Source organism: Miscanthus floridulus, chromosome 15, assembly GCF_019320115.1.
Source record: "Miscanthus floridulus cultivar M001 chromosome 15, ASM1932011v1, whole genome shotgun sequence".
NCBI classification, from domain to species: domain Eukaryota; kingdom Viridiplantae; phylum Streptophyta; class Magnoliopsida; order Poales; family Poaceae; genus Miscanthus; species Miscanthus floridulus.
In genome coordinates this window covers 67,323,721-67,349,913 of record NC_089594.1, presented here as the reverse complement: position 1 = coordinate 67,349,913, position 26,193 = coordinate 67,323,721, and the positions used below count along the sequence as shown (strand labels likewise).

The window sequence follows — 26,193 nt, the reverse complement described above, 5'->3', positions numbered from 1 at the left end:
TTGAGTTTGAAAATATAAAAATCATATGTATAGATTTGTCTTGAAAAATACTCCCATAAAAAATTACATATATCACTTTTTGATAAATACCTTTGTAAAAATAAGTAGTCATTATGCAACCGCGGCCTTGTTTAGATTGAGGTTAGAAATCAGTATTTGGTACTGTAGCACTTTCGTTTGTATTTGACAATTATTGTCCAATCATGATCTAACTAGGCTTAAAAAATTAATTTCGTAATTTACAATCAAACTGCGTAATTATTTATTTTTTTATCTATATTTATGTGAAAAATTTAATGTGACGGAGAGGGTGAAAAAACTCGCGTCGCGGTCAAAACGAAAACATTTTATTGGTACGGAGGGAATACACGCTCTGCAGTATTTTCCTCTGACGAATTTGGTGGCCAACGAGCTCATGGTGCCTCCCCCTTTCCCCTCGCGTCCAGATTCCGGTCAGATGGAAGGCGCGGGCGAGGGCTCCGGATTCGACGCGGCACACATGAAGAGGCGGCGGAGCAGCGCAGCGAGGCGGCCGAGGCCGGAGGGCGGCCCTGCCGCGGAGCGGCGGGGCAACGCCTCCCCTCCGTCACCGTCGGCGTCGTCCAGGAGCGGGCCGAGGAGGCTGCTGTTGACTTCGGACGAGAACGCCACCGGCCCCGACGGGGGCAACCGTGGGCGTGAGTTCATCCTCGAAGCTCCGTCGCCGGAGCGCGCGACCAAGGGCAGCATCCGGCTCCGGTCCGAGGCCGCGGCCGGTGGCTCCAGGAAGAGCGAGGGTAACAGCAGCCATGGTGCGCATGCCCCTGAGGGGAACCGCGGTTCGTCGACGGCCGGTGAGAAGCTGGGGAAGGTGAAGCTCAAGATTCGTAACGTGTTACCGAAACCGAACCCTGATACGCCGCCTACGAAGCCTCCACGGCCTGTAGATTCGAGGCACCAGCAAAAGCATGGCCATCTTGTGAGTGCTTTGAATTGTGTTTTCATCTTGTATTGTACTTTCATTTGCACCAAATCGCCACATAATTTAGTTCTGGGAGAAGACTAGCCACCTTTTGAAATCAAATGGAAAACTACCTTTATTTTTAGATAATGAAATGGAAAACTAGCTGATTTTGATAACACAAAGACAGACTTGCAGATATTTGCCTCAATATTCTAGGCTTATAGCAAGAATATGTGTCCTTTGCAAGTATCTCATTTTGTTTACTTCAAGATGCTATACACAATTGGCAACTGACTCGAAAGGGTGAACTGCTTGTAGACTGAAGGCGCAAAAGATTCTGACAGGTCAACCTCTTCACGAGACAAGAAAGCCCGAAAAGAGAGGTCAATTGAAGAAACAATGGCGCAGGAGCAAGCAGGCAAAGTTCAGAGAGAACCTTCTTCAGATCCTGTCCGGAAGAGTAGGAGGCTTGCTAAGAAATCTGTGGACAATGAGTTTGATGAGGACTATGATACAAGCAATCTTGGAACTCCTGAAGATTGGGATGGTACTGGTGAGCCTAAGAGCAAAGGTAATAGCTCTAAGAAGAGTGCCTCAAAGAAAGGGAAAAATAGGAGCAAGGTGTATGAGGCTGATAATGATTTTGTTACTTCCCGAACTGGCAAGAAAAGATCTAGAGAATCAGCTGATGATGATAATACTGAAGAAGAACCAACCTCAGACAGTGAGCCTGACGTCGAAGGCACCGAACAAAAAACAGCGATTGAATCACCTGTCAATGTCAGAAGTGAACCTCTCACAACACGTCGCCGTGCCCTTCAATCATGGATGGATGGAAGCAGCAGCAGTACTGTTGAGTTCCCTGATGGTCTACCTCCAGCTCGTTCGAGAAGTACATACTATCCTTTGCCGTCGTTTTGTGCAGTTCAATTTGATTAGAACATCAAACTTGGTTCTTCTGCTAAATGCATTTGAAACATATTTCTGTTGCACCAGGCAAGAAGGACAAGCTTTCTGAAGAGGAAATGCTTGCAAAGAAGGCAGAAGCTGCTCAGCGACGCAGGATGCAAGTGGAAAAAGCCACTAAAGAAAGTGAGGTAGGAGAGAAATCTTTTCTCACCTTTTCAATCAATATTTGACATGTTTCGGTTTCCAGGAGTCATCAACTATGTTTGATCTCTGCAGTCAGAAGCTATAAGGAAAATATTGGGCATGGACTCTGACAAGAAGAAAGAAGAGAGGAAGCAAAAGGAGCGAGAAGAGAAGGTTCGATGCATCATTTGGTTTTGCTCTGTTGTGCCCATTGGTGTTCTATAATACTAGCAGTACCACCTTGCTGAGCAAATCATTTTCTTAATACAGGAGCGAGCTACCAGAGCACAAAACATCGCTGCAAACTCGGTCCGCTGGGTCATGGGGCCCACCGGAACCGTTATTTCATTTCCACATGCAGTAGGCCTCCCCAGCATCTTCGACTCCAAGCCTCACAGGTCATCCTCACATCCTTAATCCTTTGCATGCTTGTCCCCCAAAATTGTGCTAAAGCCACGACTTTAGGGCATCTCATCTACTACTCTCTTTGTGGCAACGAGCAGCTACTCTCCTCTACGGGAGAAATGCGCTGGGCCGTCCTGCACGAACGATTACAAGTACAGGCATTCCAAACTGAACCTCCCCCTCTGCAGCCTCAAATGCTACAAGGCCGTCCAAGGAAATGCTTGATAGGACTCCGGAAACATGATGGTGTGAGTTTGTGTCGTTGCCATTGGCATCTATGGCTGGAAATAAGGCATGATGAGTCACCATGATGATGTGTACACTTGAGTTCTAAAGGATGCAATAAGGGTTATAAGGGTCTGCCTGCAAATGTATAGAAATGGATATCTACATGTAGAATTGTGGGTAGAGATGTTGAAGATCTTTTACTGAACCTGTGATTAGAGGTACGGATGTTATTGTTATCCCACAATGCGTGTTCTGTTTTTAGTTGTTTGAGAAAAAGGATGGTTTGTTGTAGATACTGGACGTGCCTTTTTTCATATATTATATAATAAAGAGCAGAATAAGTTTTTGTAAGTTGTTTGTTCATCCGTTCATAGAGCTCAAGGTTGGAAAGGGAAATAAAAAAATTAAAAAAATAGTATGGGGGCAATTCTCGTTTTCATCCGTTCATAGAGCTCAATGTTGGAAGGGTAACCATGAAATACCTATTGCAGGTAATGGGGAAATTAAATTAAAAAAAAAGCTTAAAAAACTATGAAAAACATGGGGCATTCCGAGAATTGAACTCGGGACCTCTCGCACCCTAAGCGAGAATCATACCACTAGACCAAATGCCCTTTGATGCTAATCTGGTTTAACAACATAATTTATAATATGTAAAATTAATCGCTGGAACTAAACACGATCGCACTCGCACCATGTTACACTAATCGAGCAAAAGAAAGACCACAGTGTTCCGCTATGGGTTTGGGTGCCTTTTATTGGAGTTCGTTTGAGTTGAACATGGGGGTGTGGGGGGGGGGGGGGGGGGGGGGGGGGGGTGCATGACATTGGATGAATAGCCTTGAGCTGGTGAGCCCTGTGGAGAAGCAAATGACTTTTGATCCATAAGACTCGTAAATTCAATGCAAACATATTGGTACTCGACTTCGGTTTAAGGTCTTGTTTAGATGTCTTGGATTCTACAACTACTCCTGTCTTATAATATAATGCACTCTAAAAATTTTAAGATAATTTAAGGGAATACTCAAATGGCACATGTGATTGTCCCAATTAAACAGTTTTTTTCTTCTTAAAATACAATTTCCTTTTCAATAAACTTTGGCAAATATAAACATGGGAACCACATAGAATGCACTATATTTTAGTATAAAATTTAGAAGTCATACCGCACTATATTTCAGAACGGAGAGAGTAGTTATTAGCCAACTGATTAGTCAATCTCAGGTAATCTGAGCTAACTTTTAGCCTCAACTATTAACTAGTGTTAGCTAATCCAACCATAGGTTATCTTCAAAACGTTCGATAGCTATAGGAGTTCCCTCCTCAGCATATGTCTTCATTCCTCATCAAAGAAATCGATTTTCTATCGTTGACATGAGTCTACCTGCGCAACGCCGAAGCCGCGCACAAAGGTGTAACTCTCTTCCTCTAGAAAGAATATCTTATAGATTTAGTAAAGTTAAATGGTTGTAAGGTAGACTAAATTTATAGAAAAATTATCAAATTAGTAAATTTATTTTACCATGTAATATACCTATTTGATGTATAAATACTAATACATCTATAAATTAAGTTAAACTTATAATAGTTTGATTTTACTAAAATTATAAGGTATTTCTTTTTAGGACAAAGGGAGCGAAGTCATAAACATATACTCCTGCAACTTCCCCCGGTTAAAAAAAAATACTCCTACAACTAGAGATGAAAATGCGATGAATATTTTTTGATATCCGTCCATCCTTAAAGAGTTAAGATCCTGCTTGGATAATTCGTATACGAATTTGGACATTTTAATATCTATATTATATTGAATACTTAAAATTAAATTTCCATATTTGACTCCGAATCCCTACAACACACGCAAGGTACCACCGAAGACGTAAAACTGTACATCGAAGACGTAAACTGGGCGAGAGCAGTCAGAGCCAGCGCCAGACGCCCACAGACCACCCACCGGCGACACGCTCGAGAATAGGCGGCGGCGCAGGTCCGCCTCCATCTCCGTCGTGGTGAGTTCCCCTCCCCTTCCACCGTACCCCGGATCCTTACTTCCTTTTCCCGGTGCCTGGTCCTACAACGCTACGCGGCTGCTCGCGTTTTGAAGAAAAACGCAACCCTTTCGGTTTTCTTGGCCGTTCGGATCTGGCTCCCCCTCGGCGCCCGGCGCGCAGAGTTCGCGCGGCGGATCTGTTTCGGTGCGGGTGTCGAGGGCGTGTAAGGCGAGGGGGCTAGGTCGTCGTGTCGATAGCTTGGCGAGGGTACCGGATGCGGCTGCTGTCTCTGCTTCTGGTTCCTGGGGGTTGCAGTCGTTACTGATGTTAATAAACTGGATGCATTGGGGATCCGGCTGCATTTGCCGTTGCCTCTAGATGGCGTAGAGGCATAACCTACATCTTTGTGACATTTTCTAGTCTACCATGTTTTCATGTGGACAAAGGTTTTGCATTGTTCATATTCGTGATTTGGATGTTGTTCAGCTCCTTTAGCCTATCAGGTACTAGGTGTCCGTTTCATGATGTACATGCACATCACATAATCTAAGTGCAGCAATAGGAAAAATGTACATTGACTGTTGTTATGTGTTCTAAACTACTCAGTATTTCTATGTTCATCCATGACTTGAATGAACCAAGGATTTTCTTCTTTGCATAGGAAAGCAACTACTAGACATGGTTTTAAGGGCATGTTTTTTGTTTTATTATTCACAAAATCTATCAAGCGATGGGTCACGCGGAGCGCGCACCCCCACGGCCCATGAGCGCCGCCACCGTCGCCGGAGACGAGCTCGCTGGAGTTAGGGTTTCAGGTTTTAGGGGGCTCCATGTCCGGCAGCCTTAGAAGGGGGAGGGGGCCCGGTGGTGGTGGCGGGTTGAGGGCGGCGAGCAAGGCGGCAGGGGTGCCACCGAGCCGGCGGTTGGAGTGGGAGACAACCGGTTGGGAAGAGCTCGCGGCGGGGGCGAGGGTGTCGTGCCTTCCTCCTCCGACTGAGTTTAGTGGAGGGCGGGGTGGTGGGGTGGTGGTGGACAGGGCGCTAGGCGGCGAGGGTGCCGCTGGCCGAGGCGGTGGGGGAGGAAGGCGGGGGTGGGTGGGCAGGGCCTAGGAAGATGACGAGGTTGGAGCAGACGGCAAGAAAGAAGAACAGGACGGGGTCGCGTACTCCCCTAGAGCGCGACCCGTCGCGGATTAACATGCTCCTTTATTATTACCTTCATAGGTCGGGTTGGGAATCTGGCTGCATTTGATACTAACTTGGTACCTCCAAATGATGCATACTCTAAGCCAATGTTACTGTGACATCGACTGATGGGAGCTATTACGTATTAGTTTTTCTGGTCTAGCTACCATACGTTCAAGTTGACTGTTCATCTTCAACTCTATGTTTAAAGCTTTGCAATGTGGGTCTTCATGTCTTAATCTTCTTAGACAATTTCCAGTGCGTGTGACCGAATTTAGCCTCTATCCTAAATCCAGGACTTACTCCAATGTGTGGAGACTTTCACTTTCTCACATGTTATTAGAAGGTTTTATCAGCTTGCTGTTGCTGTCTGCTGTCCATTTCCATGTAGCTTCTTGGATACATTATATTTAGGACTAAGCATTGGTGTACATGAGTACATCACACCTGGTGCTGTGGTACAGATGCTGCTTTAGATTGCCCCTTCATTGTTCTCTTAGGATTAGATTATCGCATTGCTTTTGTTGCACTATTTATGTGTCTGAACTTCCATTTGTATACTGAACTATCAGCTATGGCATTGTATTCTTTTGAGGTGTTATTAATGACTTAATATTGAAATTGCCTGCTGATGCTAACCTGTAAACACAATAACTTTGCACTTTGCAGATCATTCTAGGTTCTGTGCATGCCCGCACCGATCTTTGGACTCCAGGGCTTAACTTCACCGTGAATACACTGACACTACGTGAAGTCGCCACGGAAGGGGTCTCGAAGCGAGGTGCGAAGACCCACCTGCCGTCTCTGATGGGCTTCGCTAGCCGGGTATCCGTGCTGTTCTTCATCCTGGTCACCGGCGCTGTAGCAAACGACCAGATCTTCACCACTTCAGGTGAGCGCTGCGGGGCTGCGCTGGATCTCACCGGCCCCATTGAATTCCACCACCCTCTCTGCATTTTCGGCCCCAAAAGCCAATGAATCCACCGCTTTGTCGATGTCTCTTGATGGCTTCTCTTGTCGAATCGAAAATCTAAAGGCTGTAGGTCCATGTTGGTGGTAACCTAGTGGCTAGTATCCATATACTGTATAAATTCTTGCACAGATCTAGCAGCCTGCCGGCCTGTAGTAGTGTGGTTGAAAAGTCTTTGCCTTTAAGTGCGCATATGGATCGAGGACTGCTTTGATAGTCTTTCTCACTCTTAGGTTTCCTTTTTGTTCAACACTGATATGCGCTGGAAGCGAGCTTAACTGGGTGTTGATCGTCAGGTGTGACATTTGGGCGGAGTTCACGTGAGCCAAGGTACCGCGTCGAATTCCATCCTGTTGATTCTCCATTCCTTCCAGTAAGATTTCTAACGGATTTGTCCTTCCGATCCTTGTTTGTAACAAAGCAAGAGCTTTCTTTTGTTCTTACTCAATTTCATTGCTGGTTATGTTTGCTCGACTGGTTGTATGGGTATTAAGTTCTAGTGAACTGTAATTGAAACTACTTAAAGTTTACCGGCAATTTGCGAATGCTTATATATATAAATATAAATTATTCTTGACTTTACCACAGTTGTCATTGGCTGCGAAAGACAATCGACTATAAATCAGGCAATGCGAACGTACCATGTTTATTTATGCTAAATCGTGTCAACTAGAAGGATACCCCGCGCGTTGCTGCGGAACTTTCTTAGAAATAAAAAATTCTTGCATGTATGAATTAAACCTATATATTCTCATATCCATTCTTACCAAAATTATAGAGAAGGCAAGGAAAGAATCCTATAAAAAAACTAACAGAATTGGATCGAATTATAAGACGATGGAATGGCAAAACAAATAGTAATATATGGATGCCTCTATATTTCTTATATGTTGAAATTAAATTGTGCTTAGTGGAGATGGTGTGAACAACTTGCATTAAGAGATTGAAAATTAGTGGGATGACATGGCTATTAGCGGGAGGTGATGTGGATAGGTAGTGGGAAATGATGTGGATGTCTTGCATGTTGAGACAAAACTTGTAGTGGGGTTTAGCTTTATAAGAGATATAGATATAGATTTCACGCTTTCAGGAAAAAAATGCATTTGAATTTCCATTTTACAATTTTGCTCTGGAGATTTCTGCTTGTCATATTTCAAACATAATCCCTTTTATCCTAACTAGAGATGATTGTGGTGTATTCAACAGGAGAATGGTCTGGAATCGGTACCAATGGCTAATCATGAGGGGAAACGTTATAAGTGCTTTCTACCAGTTGAAGAAACTAAAACCATGAAGTCAATGCTCCCACAAAATGCAACTAATGTTATAATAGAAAGTGAAAGGAGAATTAAGCCCAAGGAGCCAGATGAGTTACTTGAGGTTCTCAAGGATCAGTGTTTCTACAGGGTGAGCATACAATTCTTTCTTTATGCATGGACATGCACAGTGTATTTTTAGTCATGTTACATGTGAGCCTGGTAAGCAATGCCTAAAAAAAACTGATTATTATTTATCTTGGCACAGCATGAAGGTTGGTGGTCATATGAGTTCTGTTATCATGGGAAAATCAGACAGGTCCATGTAGATGACGATAAGGTAAGAGTTAACATTTTTGTTATTCTGTGATTTCTGTCTATCCATCACCTCAAACAAATCTCGGGATGTTCCAGTGCAAGAATTGCTAGCTTCAAATGGAGAAGCAAGTTCTGTACTTAGTTACAATGTGGAGAAAAGAATATACTTTGCCTTTACTTTGAATAATAGTAACCGTACCTTCAGTTTTATTGACATGACCACATATGCGATCAAAAGTTGCTAGAGCTACAGCATTGCTGTGTAAACTGTGTTTCTTTGGTTGAAGGTTATCCAAGAATTTGTTCTAGGAGAATTCGATGATGACGCAACTGCTGCATACCACGAAAATAGCACCTCTGAGTTAGCTGACGATGACCATCACGTGAAAGATATATCTAAGAGGTGGTGTACTGAACTCTCCTGAATGTGGGAAGAGAAACAACATAATATATGTTCCTCAGTCTTGAATGAATATATTATGTTCCTGCTTTGTTTCAGGTATCATGTTCACTTGTATACAAATGGGACTGTATGTGATCTCACAGATATTCCCCGGGAGACAGAGGTGAGAAAGAAACAACATAAATCTACGAAGTAAAGCACATAATCACCATGTCAGTGCATTTGACTGTGCACACCCCGCCTTTGTTCTACAGGTTAGATTTGTCTGCTCGGAGCCTACTGTACTGATTAGTTCAATCAAGGAAATCTCTTCCTGCAAATATGTTGTAACAATTCAAAGTCCGATGCTTTGCAAAAACCCGTAAGTGCTAGCACTCTCCTAGTAGTAATTTCTATCTTTGCAGTACCTAAGCTCACTACCTTTGTTTTGCTTGCAGGTTGTTCCAGCAAGAAAAACGAACCCTCTCCATCCACTGCAATGAGTTGTCTGCTAAAGCAGAATCCAGTGGGGAGGATGACTCGCTTCCAAAAGAAGCGCAGATTTCCATCATCCCCGATCAGGATGAGCTACATGATTTTCCAGCTTATGCTACTTGATGTGCCTCCAACAATCATGTCTGATGTAGAAAAAGCACAGTTTTGGAGGCGCAGTGGCAACTGAGCAACACTATTGTATTAACTATACCATGGATCCTACAGCAGAGGCTCCTTGTAAAGCAGGTTGAGACGATCATAGGATGATTACGAAGGTAGAAGGTTTCTCATGCCCAAAGAAAGGCTCCTATCAGTAAAGGTATTACTATTAGTAAAGGAAACAAGTTTGAGATAGTAACATTTGCTTGAAATGTCTACGACAAGAATAATGCAGCATTCTTGAAATGTAGGTGTGCGACCAATTTTTGTCGAAGTAGTAGAATTTTTTTTATCATCTTTGCCGAACAAATCACAGGAATCGTGGGGCGCTTGAATGCTTAGAAAACAGAAAGGCCGAGTTCTTTTTATTGCAGATCAGGCAACTCAGGCCCAAATAAATTCATTTGTTGTTAGGATGTCTTGGCTCTTGATAATTTTCTTTTTGTCAGCTTTACTATGTCATAGAAAGCCAAGAATCACGCACTTCAGTGCTTGAAGAACACATTCACCAACACGTGAGAAGTGATATTTGGAAATAATACAAGTTTTCTGAAATACAACTTTGACCATTTATTTAGTTTCTCGGTTCTAGAAAAAAAAATTATCATTCTGCGCACACCTGCACCGATCTTCGGACTCCGGGGCTCAACTTCACCGTGAATACACTGACGCCGGGACCTCTTGCGCTCTAGTCACAACCGCACCGGCACAAGTCACACTAGTCCAGCAAAAGAAAAGACACCCCCTGCATGGCATTGGGTGGATAGCCTTGCCGCCTAGCATGAGCTGATGAGCCTTGTGGAGCAATGGCCTTTTGGTCCATAAGGCTCATATAAATTCAAGAGTTAAATGCATCGTAGGCCCTTGAAAATGTGTCGGGGTATCACTTAGATCCACAAACTTTCAAATCGTACTTCTGGCACCCTAATGTTGTTTAAGTATGCCACTTAGGTCCATAACTCATCGGAAGCAAAATTTTGGCCGACGTGGTATGGATAGCGTGGCGTTGACTGGGTCCAAGCCATCGTCTCGTAGCATCTCCTTTCTGGCTTTCCGATTCGAGCCTGGCCTGGCTAGCTATCTAGCTGGTTCCTAGCTAGCTACTGCATCAAGAAATATCCCTCTGCCGCGTGTACAAGCACACAGGGATCGATGACGGCCACGGGCATCATCCCGCCTCGGCGCGCTCGACGCCCTCCCGCGGCGGCACGGCGACACAGCAGTAAGATAACAAGCAGGCGTCGTCGTCGTCGTCGACGCCCACGCCTCCCATGACCCTGTCCAAGATGATGCACCTTCTCCACGGCGAGTGCACGTCGCCGCACGCGACGGCCATCTGCAGGAACAATGACGCCGCGGCGGCACACAGCGATAGCACGGCGGCGGCGGCGCCACGACAGCAGCAGCTCCCCACGAAGCCGTACTGCAACGTTTCCCACCAGCTGTCCACGGCGAGCTCTGCCGCCGCGGCGATCGGCAATCAGCATCAGCAGGCTGGAATGGGAACCGCGGCAGTGTCGTCGTCGTCGTACGAGCAGTTGTCGTCCAGGAACGCCAACTACGCGTTCACCGCGTCCACGTACTCCCTACGCAGCCGCCGGCCATGGAAGAGGGGACGAAGCGCCGCCGGAGGAAGTCACCGGAGAGGAGCTCGCGCCGGCGACCGGCCATGGAGCAGGGTATGCTTGCGCCTTCGACTTCAGAGCCTGTGCTGGGCGCGGAGCCGGCGGAGTCAGACGGGCTGATCGACACAACGGGCTGATCGAGGACGACACCATCCAGCAGCTCGATGACATTGAGTCGTCCGCGCTTCTCCCGCGGTGGTTCGGTAGCTTGGCAACGTTCATGGAATCCCGCCTGCGTCGTGGCCGTGCCCCGTGAGCCGCTTGACACGGCCACCGTCGCGAAGGCCGTCGCGGAGGCCATCAGCGTCATCTCGTGCTTCTACGAGGACAAGACGGAGTGGGGGCAGCGCATCGGGTGGATCTACGGGTCAACGCTCGCGCCTCCCACGTGCTCGCCGGCAGTGGTGGCCTGCGCGGCGGCGGCCAGTCGGGCGAGGCCCTCGCTCGTGAGCTCGCACGTGGCCGGCGGCAGTATGCGTCGCGGCTGCAGCCTGAGCCCGAACGGTGAGCGAGGGGAGAAGAACAGAAGAAGTCAGGAAGGGGCATGCGGGCTACCACCGGTTGCCGGCATGCGCAGGATCTGCCGGCCGCGAGCGCCACCACTGGTAGGATGCGGGCACGGGCTCTGCTGCCGCGCAGGACGAGCAGGGCACAGCCACCCCAGAGGCCGGCTGTGGCTGCAGCGCTGCCACGCGCGTCAGGTGGCGCGGTAGGTCTCGTCGTGGAGCTCGCAATGCTGCAGGTGGCGCCGCCGGGGAGGAGCGGTTGTCGGACGCCGATACGACGGCGTCGTCTACGGCCTCGTGCCGCTGTCCACCCCCAATGTCATCTCCCTCTGCTCCGACAGAGGCGGCGACCGCTTCTCCCACGCGACTCCTTTGCGGCAGGGGCGTCCCCGCACGAGGAGGGTTCAGGGGCGCCAGACGGCTCCTCGGCGATGGCCGGTGGGGGCGGCGTCCGGGCAGGGCGGCGTGGACGCACCTACGCAGGCAGTTGCTAGTACAGTGTGCGCGGCGTGGAGCTCACGATGCTGCAGCTCGAGCCGCGGCAGTGTCATCCTCATCGTACGAGCAGTCATTGTCCAGGAACGCCAACTACGCGTTTGCCGCGTCCACGTACTCCCTGCTCAGCCTGGTGAACGCCGCCTCCATGGGCGGGTCCGGGTCCGCCGCGGCCATCGACGAGCTCCGCACGCTGGTCGGGCACGTGCACGGGCCGCCGGCGTACTTCAACCACTAGGCCGGCGGCGGCCACGGCCACAGCTTCCTCCCCGTGTCGACACCATCGTCGCAGCAGCCAATGGCACTCGGGATGCTACCCATGTCCCTGGCCGCCATATCTGACAAGATGATCTAGGAATGGAATCCGATCCCCGACGTGGCGGCTAGAGATTACGGCAGCGCCGACGGATTCAAGTGACAGCTAATGAGCCGCTGGCCGCATGCATGCACGCCGTAGCTTCGCACGGGTGGTGGATCAATGGCGGCGCGCATGCATTACGCGCGACTCACGTGCGCTTGGACCCAGTCAACGTCACGCTGTCCACGCCACATCGGTCAAAACCTTGCTTTCGATGAGTTATGGACCTAAATAGCATACTTAAACAACATTAGGGTGTTAAAAAGTACGATTTGAGAGTTTGTGAACCTAAGTGGCACCCCGACATAAGTTCAAGGGCCTATGATGCATTTAACTCTAAATTCAATGCAAACACATTTGGTACTCGACTTCAGTTCAAAGTTGTCTTCCAAAACGTTCTATAGCTATAGGAGTTCCCTCCTTAGCATATGTTCTCACTCCTCATCAAAGAAATCAATTACTCATTTTATTTAAAATTATAAGATGTTCTGACTAATATTTATCTAGACACGTAATAAAAGTTACGTATATAGAAAATTCAGAATGTCTTATAAATGGAGGGAGTATCTATCTTTGCCCTGAGTTTACCCGTGCAAGGATGAGTTCTGGAATTCGACGACAGTTAGACCAAGCCCCTGTGATTGGTCCACTTGGTAGGTGGAGTGGACCTATTGAAGCAGTGAATAGATGTGTACGTATTATGCTTATACTCTCTCTCCATCTAAAAAAAGGTACTTTATGAGTATATTCAAAGTTAAGTTACTATAAGTTTAATTAAATTAAATAAAATCAATCAACATAGCACTGGTCAATACTCGTTTGGATATGTATGGCCAATTGTTAGCTAGTTGTTACAAGACAGTCAATCCAAACATGGAGCTAATTTGTAGGTTGAATTAGCTAAGTCTTCGATTATAGTGGTTAGCCAACTAGTCGTGGGCTACTCTTTAGCCCCATCTACTAAATAGCTCTAACTGATCCAAGCAAGCCCTCATTTTGTCATGTAATATAATTTGTCTTTTTCGGCTTGTTTTTTCAGCCGGAACAGTGTTTTTTCTCTCACAACAAATCAGTCGGAACAATATCTTAGCTTGTTTTTTCAGCGAAGCGAACGGGACCATAGTTTCATAGTATATTCATTTGGTGCATAAATATTAATTAATACTTTCTATAAATTTGGTGAAATTATGATACTTTAACTTTACTAAAACTACTATAGGACATTTCTTTTTAGGACCAAGGATAGAGCGGTAGCCGTAGGCATACAACACGGTACACGGCCAAACGACCACCGAAGACGTAAACTAGGCCTACAATACGTAAACTCTGCTGGAGCCGGTCATAGTCAGCGGCAGACGCCCAGACCAGCACCGGCCACTCGCTCGCGAATAGGCGGCCTTTAAAGGGCGTCCCCGCAAAAACGCCACCCCACACGGATCGAATTACCCTCGGTGTCCTTCCTCTCGGCGGCGGCGCAGGTCCCCTCCATTCCCGGCGCGGTGAGCTCCCCTCCCCTCCCCTCCCGTCCACCGTACCGAGGATCCTTACTTACTTTCCCGGCGCCTGATCCCGCACCGCTACGCGCCTGCTCGCGTTTCGAAGAGAAAACTAACCCTTTCGGTTTCCTTGGCCGACCGGATCTGGCTACCCGTCGGCGCCGGCGCGCTGGGTTCGCGCGGCGGATCCGGTTCCGTGTGGGGGTGTCGATGGCGTGTAAGGCGAGGGCGCTAGGTCGTCGTGTCGATAGATTGCGGGGGCGGCGGATACCGTGGCCATCTCTGCTTTTGGTTCCTGGGTTGGATGAAGGGAGGGTCGTCTGCCACGGAGTGATGGGAATGGTAATACCGATCCAGTCCGCGGCGAACAGTTCTGGTGTATTATTCTTATGCACCGGTGTATGCTTACCTGCGATGCGGGAGGGATGCTGGGGTTGAAAAAGAAATGGTGCTTGTTGCAGGGAAAATACTGTCTAGAGTATATGCAAAGCTATTTCTTTTGGTGTGTAATAATTTCCTCTATTCAGTTTCTGTTGTTTGCTCAAAGATCCGGATTCAGCGTGGATGGGCTAGTATGCAAATAGGGTATTTGGAATCAACTTCACGGGGATTGCAGTTGTTACTGATGTTAATAAACTGGATTTGGGGATCCGACTGCGTTTGCGGTTGCCTCTAGACGGCGCAGAGGCATAGCGTACATCTTTGTGACAATTTCTGGTCTACCATTTTTTATAGTGACAAGGGTTTGCATTTGTTCATATTCATCATTTGGATGCAGTTCTGCTCTTTAAGCCTGGAACCAGGCTGCATCTAACCTATCACAAGTTTATCTTATGAGTGCAATCTTCTTGCTTAGCATTAGCCTTTGACGAGTGTAGCCTCTCAGGTACTAGGTGTTCGTTTCATGATGTACATGAGCACATCACATAATCTAAATGCAACAATAGGAAAAATGTATGTTGACTATTGTTTTGTGTACTCCACTTCTCAGTATTTCTGTGCTCATCCATAACCTGAATCAACGTAGGGTTCTCTGCTTTGCATAGGAAATTAACCAGTAGACATTGTTTTAAGGGCATGCTTATGTTATATTACCTTCATAGGTTGGGTTGGGAATCAGGCTGCAGTTATACTACCTCCAAATGATGCGTTCTCTTAAGCCTATGTTCTTGTGACATTGACTGATGGGAGCTGTTACGTATTGGATTTTCGGGTCTAGGCGTCTGTCTAGCTAGCATATGTTCAAGCTGACTGTTCATCTTCAACTCTATATTTAAAGCTTTGCATTGTGGATCTTCATGTCTCGATTTAGGATAGAGGCTAAATTCGGTCACACGCACTGGAGTAAGTCCTGGATTTAGGATAGAGGCTAAATTCGGATAGAGGCTAAATTCGGTCACACGCACTGGAAATTGTCTAAGAAGATTAAGACATGAAGACCCACATTGCAAAGCTTTAAACATAGAGTTGAAGATGAACAGTCAACTTGAACGTATGGTAGCTAGACCAGAAAAACTAATACGTAATAGCTCCCATCAGTCGATGTCACAGTAACATTGGCTTAGAGTATGCATCATTTGGAGGTACCAAGTTAGTATCAAATGCAGCCAGATTCCCAACCCGACCTATGAAGGTAATAATAAAGGAGCGTGTTAATCCGCGACGGGTCGCGCTCTAGGGGAGTACGCAACCCCGTCCTGTTCTTCTTCCTTGCCGTCTGCTCCAACCTCGTCTTCTTCCTAGGCCCTGCCCACCCACCCCCGCCTTCCTCCCCCACCGCCTCGGCCAGCGGCACCCTCGCCGCCTAGCGCCCTGTCCACCACCACCCCACCACCCCGCGCTCCACTAAACTCAGTCGGAGGAGGAAGGCACGAGACCCTCGCCCCCGCCGCGAGCTCTTCCCAACCGGTTGTCTCCCACTCCAACCGCCGGCTCGGTGGCACCCCTGCCGCCTTGCTCGCCGCCCTCAACCTGCCACCACCACCGGGCCCCCTCCCCCTTCTAAGGCTGCCGGACATGGAGCCCCCTAAAACCCGAAACCCTAACTCCAGCGAGCTCGTCTCCGGCGACGGTGGCAGCGCTCATGGGCCGTGGGGGTGCGCGCTCCGCGTGACCCATCGCTTGATAGATTTTGTGAATAATAAAACAAAAAACATGCCCTTAAAACCATGTCTAGTAGTTGCTTTCCTATGCAAAGAAGAAAAATCCTTGGTTCATTCAAGTCATGGATGAACATAGAAATATTGAGTAGTTTAGAACACATAACAACAGTCAATGTACATTTTTCCTATTGCTGCACTTAGATTATGTGATGTGCATGTACATCATGAAACAGACACCTAGTACCTGATAGGCTAAAGGAGCTGAACAACATCCAAATCACGAATATGAACAATGCAAAACCTTTGTCCACATGAAAACATGGTAGACTAGAAAATGTCACAAAGATGTAGGTTATGCCTCTGCGCCATCTAGAGGCAACGGCAAATGCAGCCGGATCCCCAATGCATCCAGTTTATTAACATCAGTAACGACTGCAACCCCCAGGAACCAGAAGCAGAGACAGCAGCCGCATCCGGTACCCTCGCCAAGCTATCGACACGACGACCTAGCCCCCTCGCCTTACACGCCCTCGACACCCGCACCGAAACAGATCCGCCGCGCGAACTCTGCGCGCCGAGGGGGAGCCAGATCCGAACGGCCAAGAAAACAGAAAGGGTTGCGTTTTTCTTCAAAACGCGAGCAGCCGCGTAGCGTTGTAGGATCAGGCACCGGGAAAAGGAAGTAAGGATCCGGGGTACGGTGGAAGGGGAGGGGAACTCACCACGACGGAGATGGAGGCGGACCTGCGCCGCCGCCTATTCTCGAGCGTGTCGCCGGTGGGTGGTCTGTGGGCGTCTGGCGCTGGCTCTGACTGCTCCCGCCCAGTTTACGTCTTCGATGTACAGTTTTACGTCTTCGGTGGTACCTTGCGTGTGTTGTAGGGATTCGGAGTCAAATATGGAAATTTAATTTTAAGTATTCAATATAATATAGATATTAAAATGTCCAAATTCATATACGAATTATCCAATGAAGGGTCGAGATGACGACTAGAGGGGGATGAATAGTCTTTTCTAAAACTTAATCGCGTCGGTTAACCGATACAAATGCGGAATTAAAACTATCGGTCTAGCCAAGACTATACCCCACTATATATGTTCACTAGCACCTTACAAAGATAACAATTATGCAACAAAGGTGCCGGGGCGATGGAATGCCACCTCCTAGACGGCTTGGTGGTGGTCCTTTGTTGCATAATTGTTATCTTTGTAAGGTGCTAGTGAACATATATAGTGGGGTATAGTCTTGGCTAGACCGATAGTTTTAATTCCGCATTTGTATCGGTTAACCGACGCGATTAAGTTTTAGAAAAGACTATTCATCCCCCTCTAGTCGTCATCTCGACCCTTCATTGGATAATTCGTATATGAATTTGGACATTTTAATATCTATATTATATTGAATACTTAAAATTAAATTTTCATATTTGACTCCGAATCCCTACAACACACGCAAGGTACCACCGAAGACGTAAAACTGTACATCGAAGACGTAAACTGGGCGGGATCAGTCAGAGCCAGCGCCAGACGCCCACAGACCACCCACCGGCGACACGCTCGAGAATAGGCGGCGGCGCAGGTCCGCCTCCATCTCCGTCATGGTGAGTTCCCCTCCCCTTCCACCGTACCCCGGATCCTTACTTCCTTTTCCCGGTGCCTGATCCTACAACGCTACGCGGCTGCTCGCGTTTTGAAGAAAAACGCAACCCTTTCGGTTTTCTTGGCCGTTCGGATCTGGCTCCCCCTCGGCGCGCAGAGTTCGCGCGGCGGATCTGTTTCGGTGCGGGTGTCGAGGGCGTGTAAGGCGAGGGGGCTAGGTCGTCGTGTCGATAGCTTGGCGAGGGTACCGGATGCGGCTGCTGTCTCTGCTTCTGGTTCCTGGGGGTTGCAGTCGTTACTGATGTTAATAAACTGGATGCATTGGGGATCCGGCTGCATTTGCCGTTGCCTCTAGATGGCGCAGAGGCATAACCTACATCTTTGTGACATTTTCTAGTCTACCATGTTTTCATGTGGACAAAGGTTTTGCATTGTTCATATTCGTGATTTGGATGTTGTTCAGCTCCTTTAGCCTATCAGGTACTAGGTGTCTGTTTCATGATGTACATGCACATCACATAATCTAAGTGTAGCAATAGGAAAAATGTACATTGACTGTTGTTATGTGTTCTAAACTACTCAGTATTTCTATGTTCATCCATGACTTGAATGAACCAAGGATTTTTCTTCTTTGCATAGGAAAGCAACTACTAGATATGGTTTTAAGGGCATATTTTTTGTTTTATTATTCACAAAATCTATCAAGCGATGGGTCACGCGGAGCGCGCACCCCCACGGCCCATGAGCGCTGCCACCGTCGCCGGAGACGAGCTCGCTGGAGTTAGGGTTTCGGGTTTTAGGGGGCTCCATGTCCGGCAGCCTTAGAAGGGGGAGGGGGCCCGGTGGTGGTGGCGGGTTGAGGGCGGCGAGCAAGGCGGCAGGGGTGCCACCGAGCCGGCGGTTGGAGTGGGAGACAACCGGTTGGGAAGAGCTCGCGGCGGGGGCGAGGGTCTCGTGCCTTCCTCCTCCGACTGAGTTTAGTGGAGGGCGGGGTGGTGGGGTGGTGGTGGACAGGGCGCTAGGCGGCGAGGGTGCCGCTGGCCGAGGCGGTGGGGGAGGAAGGCGGGGGTGGGTGGGCAGGGCATAGGAAGAAGACGAGGTTGGAGCAGACGGCAAGGAAGAAGAACAGGACGGGGTTGCGTACTCCCCTAGAGCGCGACCCGTCGCGGATTAACACGCTCCTTTATTATTACCTTCATAGGTCGGGTTGGGAATCTGGCTGCATTTGATACTAACTTGGTACCTCCAAATGATGCATACTCTAAGCCAATGTTACTGTGACATCGACTGATGGGAGCTATTACGTATTAGTTTTTCTGGTCTAGCTACCATACGTTCAAGTTGACTGTTCATCTTCAACTCTATGTTTAAAGCTTTGCAATGTGGGTCTTCATGTCTTAATCTTCTTAGACAATTTCCAGTGCGTGTGACCGAATTTAGCCTCTATCCTAAATCCAGGACTTACTCCAATGTGTGGAGACTTTCACTTTCTCACATGTTATTAGAAGGTTTTATCAGCTTGCTGTTGCTGTCTGCTGTCCATTTCCATGTAGCTTCTTGGATACATTATATTTAGGACTAAGCATTGGTGTACATGAGTACATCACACCTGGTGCTGTGGTACAGATGCTGCTTTAGATTGCCCCTTCATTGTTCTCCTAGGATTAGATTATCGCATTGCTTTTGTTGCACTATATATGTGTCTGAACTTCCATTTGTATACTGAACTATCAGCTATGGCATTGTATTCTTTTGAGGTGTTATTAATGACTTGATATTGACATTGCCTGCTGATGCTAACCTGTAAACACAATAACTTTGCACTTTGCAGATCATTCTAGGTTCTGTGCATGCCCGCACCGATCTTTGGACTCCAGGGCTTAACTTCACCGTGAATACACTGACACTACGTGAAGTCGCCACGGAAGGGGTCTCGAAGCGAGGTGCGAAGACCCACCTGCCGTCTCTGATGGGCTTCGCCTAGCCGGGTATCCGTGCTGTTCTTCATCCTGGTCACCAGCGCTGTAGCAAACTGACCAGATCTTCACCACTTCAGGTGAGCGCTGCGGGGCTGCGCTGGATCTCACCGGCCCCATTGAATTCCACCACCCTCTCTGCATTTTCGGCCCCAAAAGCCAATGAATCCACCGCTTTGTCGATGTCTCTTGATGGCTTCTCTTGTCGAATCGAAAATCTAAAGGCTGTAGGTCCATGTTGGTGGTAACCTAGTGGCTAGTATCCCATATACTGTATAAATTCTTGCACAGATCTAGCAGCCTGCCGGCCTGTAGTAGTGTGGTTGAAAAGTCTTTGCCTTTAAGTGCGCATATGGATCGAGGACTGCTTTGATAGTCTTGCTCACTCTTAGGTTTCCTTTTTGTTCAACACTGATATGCGCTGGAAGCGAGCTTAACTGGGTGTTGATCGTCAGGTGTGACATTTGGGCGGAGTTCACGTGAGCCAAGGTACCGCGTCGAATTCCATCCTGTTGATTCGCCATTCCTTCCAGTAAGATTTCTAACGGATTTGTCCTTCCGATCCTTGTTTGTAACAAAGCAAGAGCTTTCTTTTGTTCTTACTCAATTTCATTGCTGGTTATGTTTGCTCGACTCGTTGTATGGGTATTAAGTTCTAGTGAACTGTAATTGAAACTACTTAAAGTTTACCGGCAATTTGCGAATGCTTATATATATAAATATAAATTATTCTTGACTTTACCACAGTTGTCATTGGCTGCGAAAGACAATCGACTATAAATCAGGCAATGCGAACGTACCATGTTTATTTATGCTAAATCGTGTCAACTAGAAGGATACCCCACGCGTTGCTGCGGAACTTTCTTAGAAATAAAAAATTCTTGCATGTATGAATTAAACCTATATATTCTCATATCCATTCTTACCAAAATTATAGAGAAGGCAAGGAAAGAATCCTATAAAAAAACTAACAGAATTGGATCGAATTATAAGACGATGGAATGGCAAAACAAATAGTAATATATGGATGCCTCTATATTTCTTATATGTTGAAATTAAATTGTGCTTAGTGGAGATGGTGTGAACAACTTGCATTAAGAGATTGAAAATTAGTGGGATGACATGGCTATTAGCGGGAGGTGATGTGGATAGGTAGTGGGAAATGATGTGGATGTCTTGCATGTTGAGACAAAACTTGTAGTGGGGTTTAGCTTTATAAGAGATATAGATATAGATTTCACGCTTTCAGGAAAAAAATGCATTTGAATTTCCATTTTACAATTTTGCTCTGGAGATTTCTGCTTGTCATATTTCAAACATAATCCCTTTTATCCTAACTAGAGATGATTGTGGTGTATTCAACAGGAGAATGGTCTGGAATCGGTACCAATGGCTAATCATGAGGGGAAACGTTATAAGTGCTTTCTACCAGTTGAAGAAACTAAAACCATGAAGTCAATGCTCCCACAAAATGCAACTAATGTTATAATAGAAAGTGAAAGGAGAATTAAGCCCAAGGAGCCAGATGAGTTACTTGAGGTTCTCAAGGATCAGTGTTTCTACAGGGTGAGCATACAATTCTTTCTTTATGCATGGACATGCACAGTGTATTTTTAGTCATGTTACATGTGAGCCTGGTAAGCAATGCCTAAAAAAAACTGATTATTATTTATCTTGGCACAGCATGAAGGTTGGTGGTCATATGAGTTCTGTTATCATGGGAAAATCAGACAGGTCCATGTAGATGACGATAAGGTAAGAGTTAACATTTTTGTTATTCTGTGATTTCTGTCTATCCATCACCTCAAACAAATCTCGGGATGTTCCAGTGCAAGAATTGCTAGCTTCAAATGGAGAAGCAAGTTCTGTACTTAGTTACAATGTGGAGAAAAGAATATACTTTGCCTTTACTTTGAATAATAGTAACCGTACCTTCAGTTTTATTGACATGACCACATATGCGATCAAAAGTTGCTAGAGCTACAGCATTGCTGTGTAAACTGTGTTTCTTTGGTTGAAGGTTATCCAAGAATTTGTTCTAGGAGAATTCGATGATGACGCAACTGCTGCATACCACGAAAATAGCACCTCTGAGTTAGCTGACGATGACCATCACGTGAAAGATATACCTAAGAGGTGGTGTACTGAACTCTCCTGAATGTGGGAAGAGAAACAACATAATATATGTTCCTCAGTCTTGAATGAATATATTATGTTCCTGCTTTGTTTCAGGTATCATGTTCACTTGTATACAAATGGGACTGTATGTGATCTTACAGATATTCCCCGGGAGACAGAGGTGAGAAAGAAACAACATAAATCTACGAAGTAAAGCACATAATCACCATGTCAGTGCATTTGACTGTGCACACCCCGCCTTTGTTCTACAGGTTAGATTTGTCTGCTCGGAGCCTACTGTACTGATTAGTTCAATCAAGGAAATCTCTTCCTGCAAATATGTTGTAACAATTCAAAGTCCGATGCTTTGCAAAAACCCGTAAGTGCTAGCACTCTCCTAGTAGTAATTTCTATCTTTGCAGTACCTAAGCTCACTACCTTTGTTTTGCTTGCAGGTTGTTCCAGCAAGAAAAACGAACCCTCTCCATCCACTGCAATGAGTTGTCTGCTAAAGCAGAATCCAGTGGGGAGGATGACTCGCTTCCAAAAGAAGCGCAGATTTCCATCATCCCCGATCAGGATGAGCTACATGATTTTCCAGCTTATGCTACTTGATGTGCCTCCAACAATCATGTCTGATGTAGAAAAAGCACAGTTTTGGAGGCGCAGTGGCAACTGAGCAACACTATTGTATTAACTATACCATGGATCCTACAGCAGAGGCTCCTTGTAAAGCAGGTTGAGACGATCATAGGATGATTACGAAGGTAGAAGGTTTCTCATGCCCAAAGAAAGGCTCCTATCAGTAAAGGTATTACTATTAGTAAAGGATACAAGTTTGAGATAGTAACATTTGCTTGAAATGTCTACGACAAGAATAATGCAGCATTCTTGAAATGTAGGTGTGCGACCAATTTTTGTCGAAGTAGTAGACTTGAATTTTTTTTATCATCATCTTTGCCGAACAAATCACAGGAATCGTGGGGCGCTTGAATGCTTAGAAAACAGAAAGGCCGAGTTCTTTTATTGCAGATCAGGCAACTCAGGCCCAAATAAATTCATTTGATGTTAGGATGTCTTGGCTCTTGATAATTTTCTTTTTGTCAGCTTTACTATGTCATAGAAAGCCAAGAATCACGCGCTTCAGTGCTTGAAGAACACATTCACCAACACGTGAGAAGTGATATTTGGAACTAATACAAGTTTTCTGAAATACAACTTTGACCATTTACATTCACCAACTCCTCGTGAGAAGTGATATTTGGAAATAATACAAGTTTTCTGAAATACAACTTTGACCATTTATTTAGTTTCTCGGTTCTAGAAAAAAAAATTATCATTCTGCGCACACCCGCACCGATCTTCGGACTCCGGGGCTCAACTTCACCGTGAATACACTGACGCCGGGACCTCTTGCACTCTAGTCACAACCGCACCGGCACAAGTCGCACTAGTCCAGCAAAAGAGAAGACACCCCCTGTTTCGGCTGCGGTTGCCTTTTATAGGAGTTCGTTTCAGCTTATCATGGGGACATGGCATTGGGTGGATAGCCTTGCCGCCTAGCATGAGCTGATGAGCCTTGTGGAGCAAATGAGCAATGGCCTTTTGGTCCATAAGGCTCATATAAATTCAATGCAAACACATTTGGTACTCGACTTCAGTTCAAAGTTGTCTTCCAAAACGTTCTATAGCTATAGGGGTTCCCTCCTCAGCATATGTTCTCACTCCTCATCAAAGAAATCAATTACTCATTTTATTCCAAATTATAAGATGTTATGACTAATATTTATCTAGACACGTAATAAAAGTTAGGTATATAGAAAATTCAGAATATCTTATAAATGGAGGGAGTTTCTATCTTTGCCCTGAGTTTACCCGTGCAAGGATGAGTTCTGGAATTCGACGACAGCTAGACTAAGCCCCTGTGATTGGTCCACTTGGTAGGTGGAGTGGACCTATTGAAGCAGTGCATAGATGTGTACGTATTATGCTTAGATTCTATCTCCATCTAAAAAAAGGTACTTTATGAGTATATTCAAAGTTAAGGCCCTATTTGGAACGAAGGATTTCCACGAGAATTTTGAGGGAACAGATTCCAGAGGAAAGGAATCACGTTGGAGCGTTTGGATTGGAGGAATGCCGAGTTACGTTCCACAGGAAAGGGAGTAGCTGATGTGCAAAACACAGGAAATAAAACATCCACTGCGATCCAAGGGAAACAATCATCGTTGGCTCTCTACTGACCCCATTTGCCTTACATGTTACAATTCCTATGTTATAAATTCCTGTGTTCCAAACAGCCTAAATTTTCCGTTCCTGTGTTTTGAAATCCCGTAGTTTTTCACTTTTCATCATACCTTATTTCTGTGTTTTTTCCTATTCCTGTGTTTTGGATTCCTTCGTTCCAAATGGGCCCTAAGTTACTATAAGTTTAATTAAATTAAATAAAATCAATCAACATAGCACTGGTCAATACTCGTTTGGATATGTATGGCCAATTGTTAGCTAGTTGTTACAAGACATAGTCAATCCAAACATGGAGCTAATTTGTAGGTTGAATTAGCTAAGTCTTTGATTATAGTTGTTAGCCAACTAGTTGTGGGCTACTCTTTAGCCCCATCTACTAAATAGCTCTAACTGATCCAAGCAAGACCTCATTTTGTCATGTTATATAGCCCATATTCACTTCTCTTATAATCCGTCTTTTTCGGCCTGTTTTTCAGTCAGAACAGTGTTTTTCTCTCGCAACAAATCAGTCGGAACAATATCTTAACCTTTTTTTTCAGCGAAACGAACGGGGCCATAGTTTCATAGTATATTCATTTGGTGCATAAATATTAATGAATACTTTCTATAAATTTGGTGAAATTATGATACTTTAACTTTACTAAAACTACTATAGGACATTTCTTTTTAGGACCAAGGATAGAGCGGTAGCCGTAGGCATACAACACGGTACAGGGCCAAACGACCACCGAAGACGTAAACTAGGCCTACAATACGTAAACTCTGCTGGAGCCGGTCATAGTCAGCGGCAGACGCCCAGACCAGCACCGGCCACTCGCTCGCGAATAGGCGGCCTTTAAAGGGCGTCCCCGCAAAAACGCCACCCCACACGGATCGAATTACCCTCGGTGTCCTTCCTCTCGGCGGCGGCGCAGGTCCCCTCCATTCCCGGCGCGGTGAGCTCCCCTCCCCTCCCGTCCACCGTACCGAGGATCCTTACTTACTTTCCCGGCGCCTGATCCCGCACCGCTACGCGCCTGCTCGCGTTTCGAAGAGAAAGCTAACCCTTTCGGTTTCCTTGGCCGACCGGATCTGGCTACCCGTCGGCGCCGGCGCGCTGGGTTCGCGCGGCGGATCCGGTTCCGTGTGGGGGTGTCGATGGCGTGTAAGGCGAGGGCGCTAGGTCGTCGTGTCGATAGATTGGCGGGGGCGGCGGATACCGCGGCCATCTCTGCTTTTGGTTCCTGGGGATGAAGGGAGGGTCGTCTGCCACGGAGTGATGGGAATGGTAATACCGATCCAGTCCGCGGCGAACAGTTCTGGTGTATTATTCTTATGCACCGGTGTATGCTTGCCTGCGATGCGGGAGGGATGCTGGGGTTGAAAAAGAAATGGTGCTTGTTGCAGGGAAAATACTGTCTAGAGTATATGCAAAGCTATTTCTTTTGGTGTGTAATAATTTCCTCTATTCAGTTTCTGTTGTTTGCTCAAAGATCCGGATTCAGCGTGGATGGGCTAGTATGCAAATAGGGTATTTGGAATCAACTTCACGGGGATTGTAGTTGTTACTGATGTTAATAAACTGGATTTGGGGATCCGACTGCGTTTGCGGTTGCCTCTAGACGGCGCAGAGGCATAGCGTACATCTTTGTGACAATTTCTGGTCTACCATTTTTTTATAGTGACAAGGGTTTGCATTTGTTCATATTCATCATTTGGATGCAGTTCTGCTCTTTAAGCCTGGAACCAGGCTGCATCTAACCTATCACAAGTTTATCTTATGAGTGCAATCTTCTTGCTTAGCATTAGCCTTTGACGAGTGTAGCCTCTCAGGTACTAGGTGTTCGTTTCATGATGTACATGAGCACATCACATAATCTAAATGCAACAATAGGAAAAATGTATGTTGACTATTGTTTTGTGTACTCCACTTCTCAGTATTTCTGTGCTCATCCATAACCTGAATCAACGTAGGGTTCTCTGCTTTGCATAGGAAATTAACCAGTAGACATTGTTTTAAGGGCATGCTTATGTTATATTACCTTCATAGGTTGGGTTGGGAATCAGGCTGCAGTTATACTACCTCCAAATGATGCGTTCTCTTAAGCCTATGTTCTTGTGACATTGACTTATGGGAGCTGTTACGTATTGGATTTTCGGGTCTAGGCGTCTGTCTAGCTAGCATACGTTCAAGCTGACTGTTCATCTTCAACTCTATATTTAAAGCTTTGCATTGTGGATCTTCATGTCTCGATCTTCTTAGACAATT

At 46.3% G+C, this 26,193-nt stretch overlaps 2 protein-coding genes, 1 non-coding gene and 2 pseudogenes across 3 annotated transcripts; 4 read left to right on the top strand and 1 right to left on the bottom strand.

Moving 5' to 3' along the window:
* Positions 1-376: 376 nt before the first annotated feature.
* Positions 377-3,010, top strand: LOC136508291 (suppressor protein SRP40-like). Its single transcript, XM_066502946.1, has 6 exons — positions 377-958; positions 1,262-1,835; positions 1,940-2,040; positions 2,129-2,209; positions 2,306-2,433; positions 2,539-3,010. Exons 1-6 carry the CDS (start codon positions 416-418, stop codon positions 2,663-2,665), a joined length of 1,554 nt encoding a protein of 517 aa, XP_066359043.1. The 5' UTR covers positions 377-415; the 3' UTR covers positions 2,666-3,010.
* A 200-nt stretch (positions 3,011-3,210) lies between these two features.
* Positions 3,211-3,282, bottom strand: TRNAP-AGG (transfer RNA proline (anticodon AGG)). Its single transcript has one exon. It is a non-coding gene; the product is annotated as a tRNA-Pro (tRNA).
* Positions 3,283-6,454: 3,172 nt separating this feature from the next.
* Positions 6,455-9,659, top strand: LOC136508287 (protein OS-9 homolog). Its single transcript, XM_066502941.1, has 8 exons — positions 6,455-6,735; positions 7,110-7,186; positions 8,020-8,220; positions 8,338-8,409; positions 8,675-8,790; positions 8,887-8,953; positions 9,045-9,151; positions 9,228-9,659. Exons 1-8 carry the CDS (start codon positions 6,651-6,653, stop codon positions 9,385-9,387), a joined length of 885 nt encoding a protein of 294 aa, XP_066359038.1. The 5' UTR covers positions 6,455-6,650; the 3' UTR covers positions 9,388-9,659.
* LOC136507591 (uncharacterized) lies at positions 9,554-12,467 on the top strand (annotated as a pseudogene).
* A 4,270-nt stretch (positions 12,468-16,737) lies between these two features.
* On the top strand, positions 16,738-22,790 carry LOC136507590 (protein OS-9 homolog; annotated as a pseudogene).
* The last annotated feature ends 3,403 nt before the right edge of the window (positions 22,791-26,193 follow it).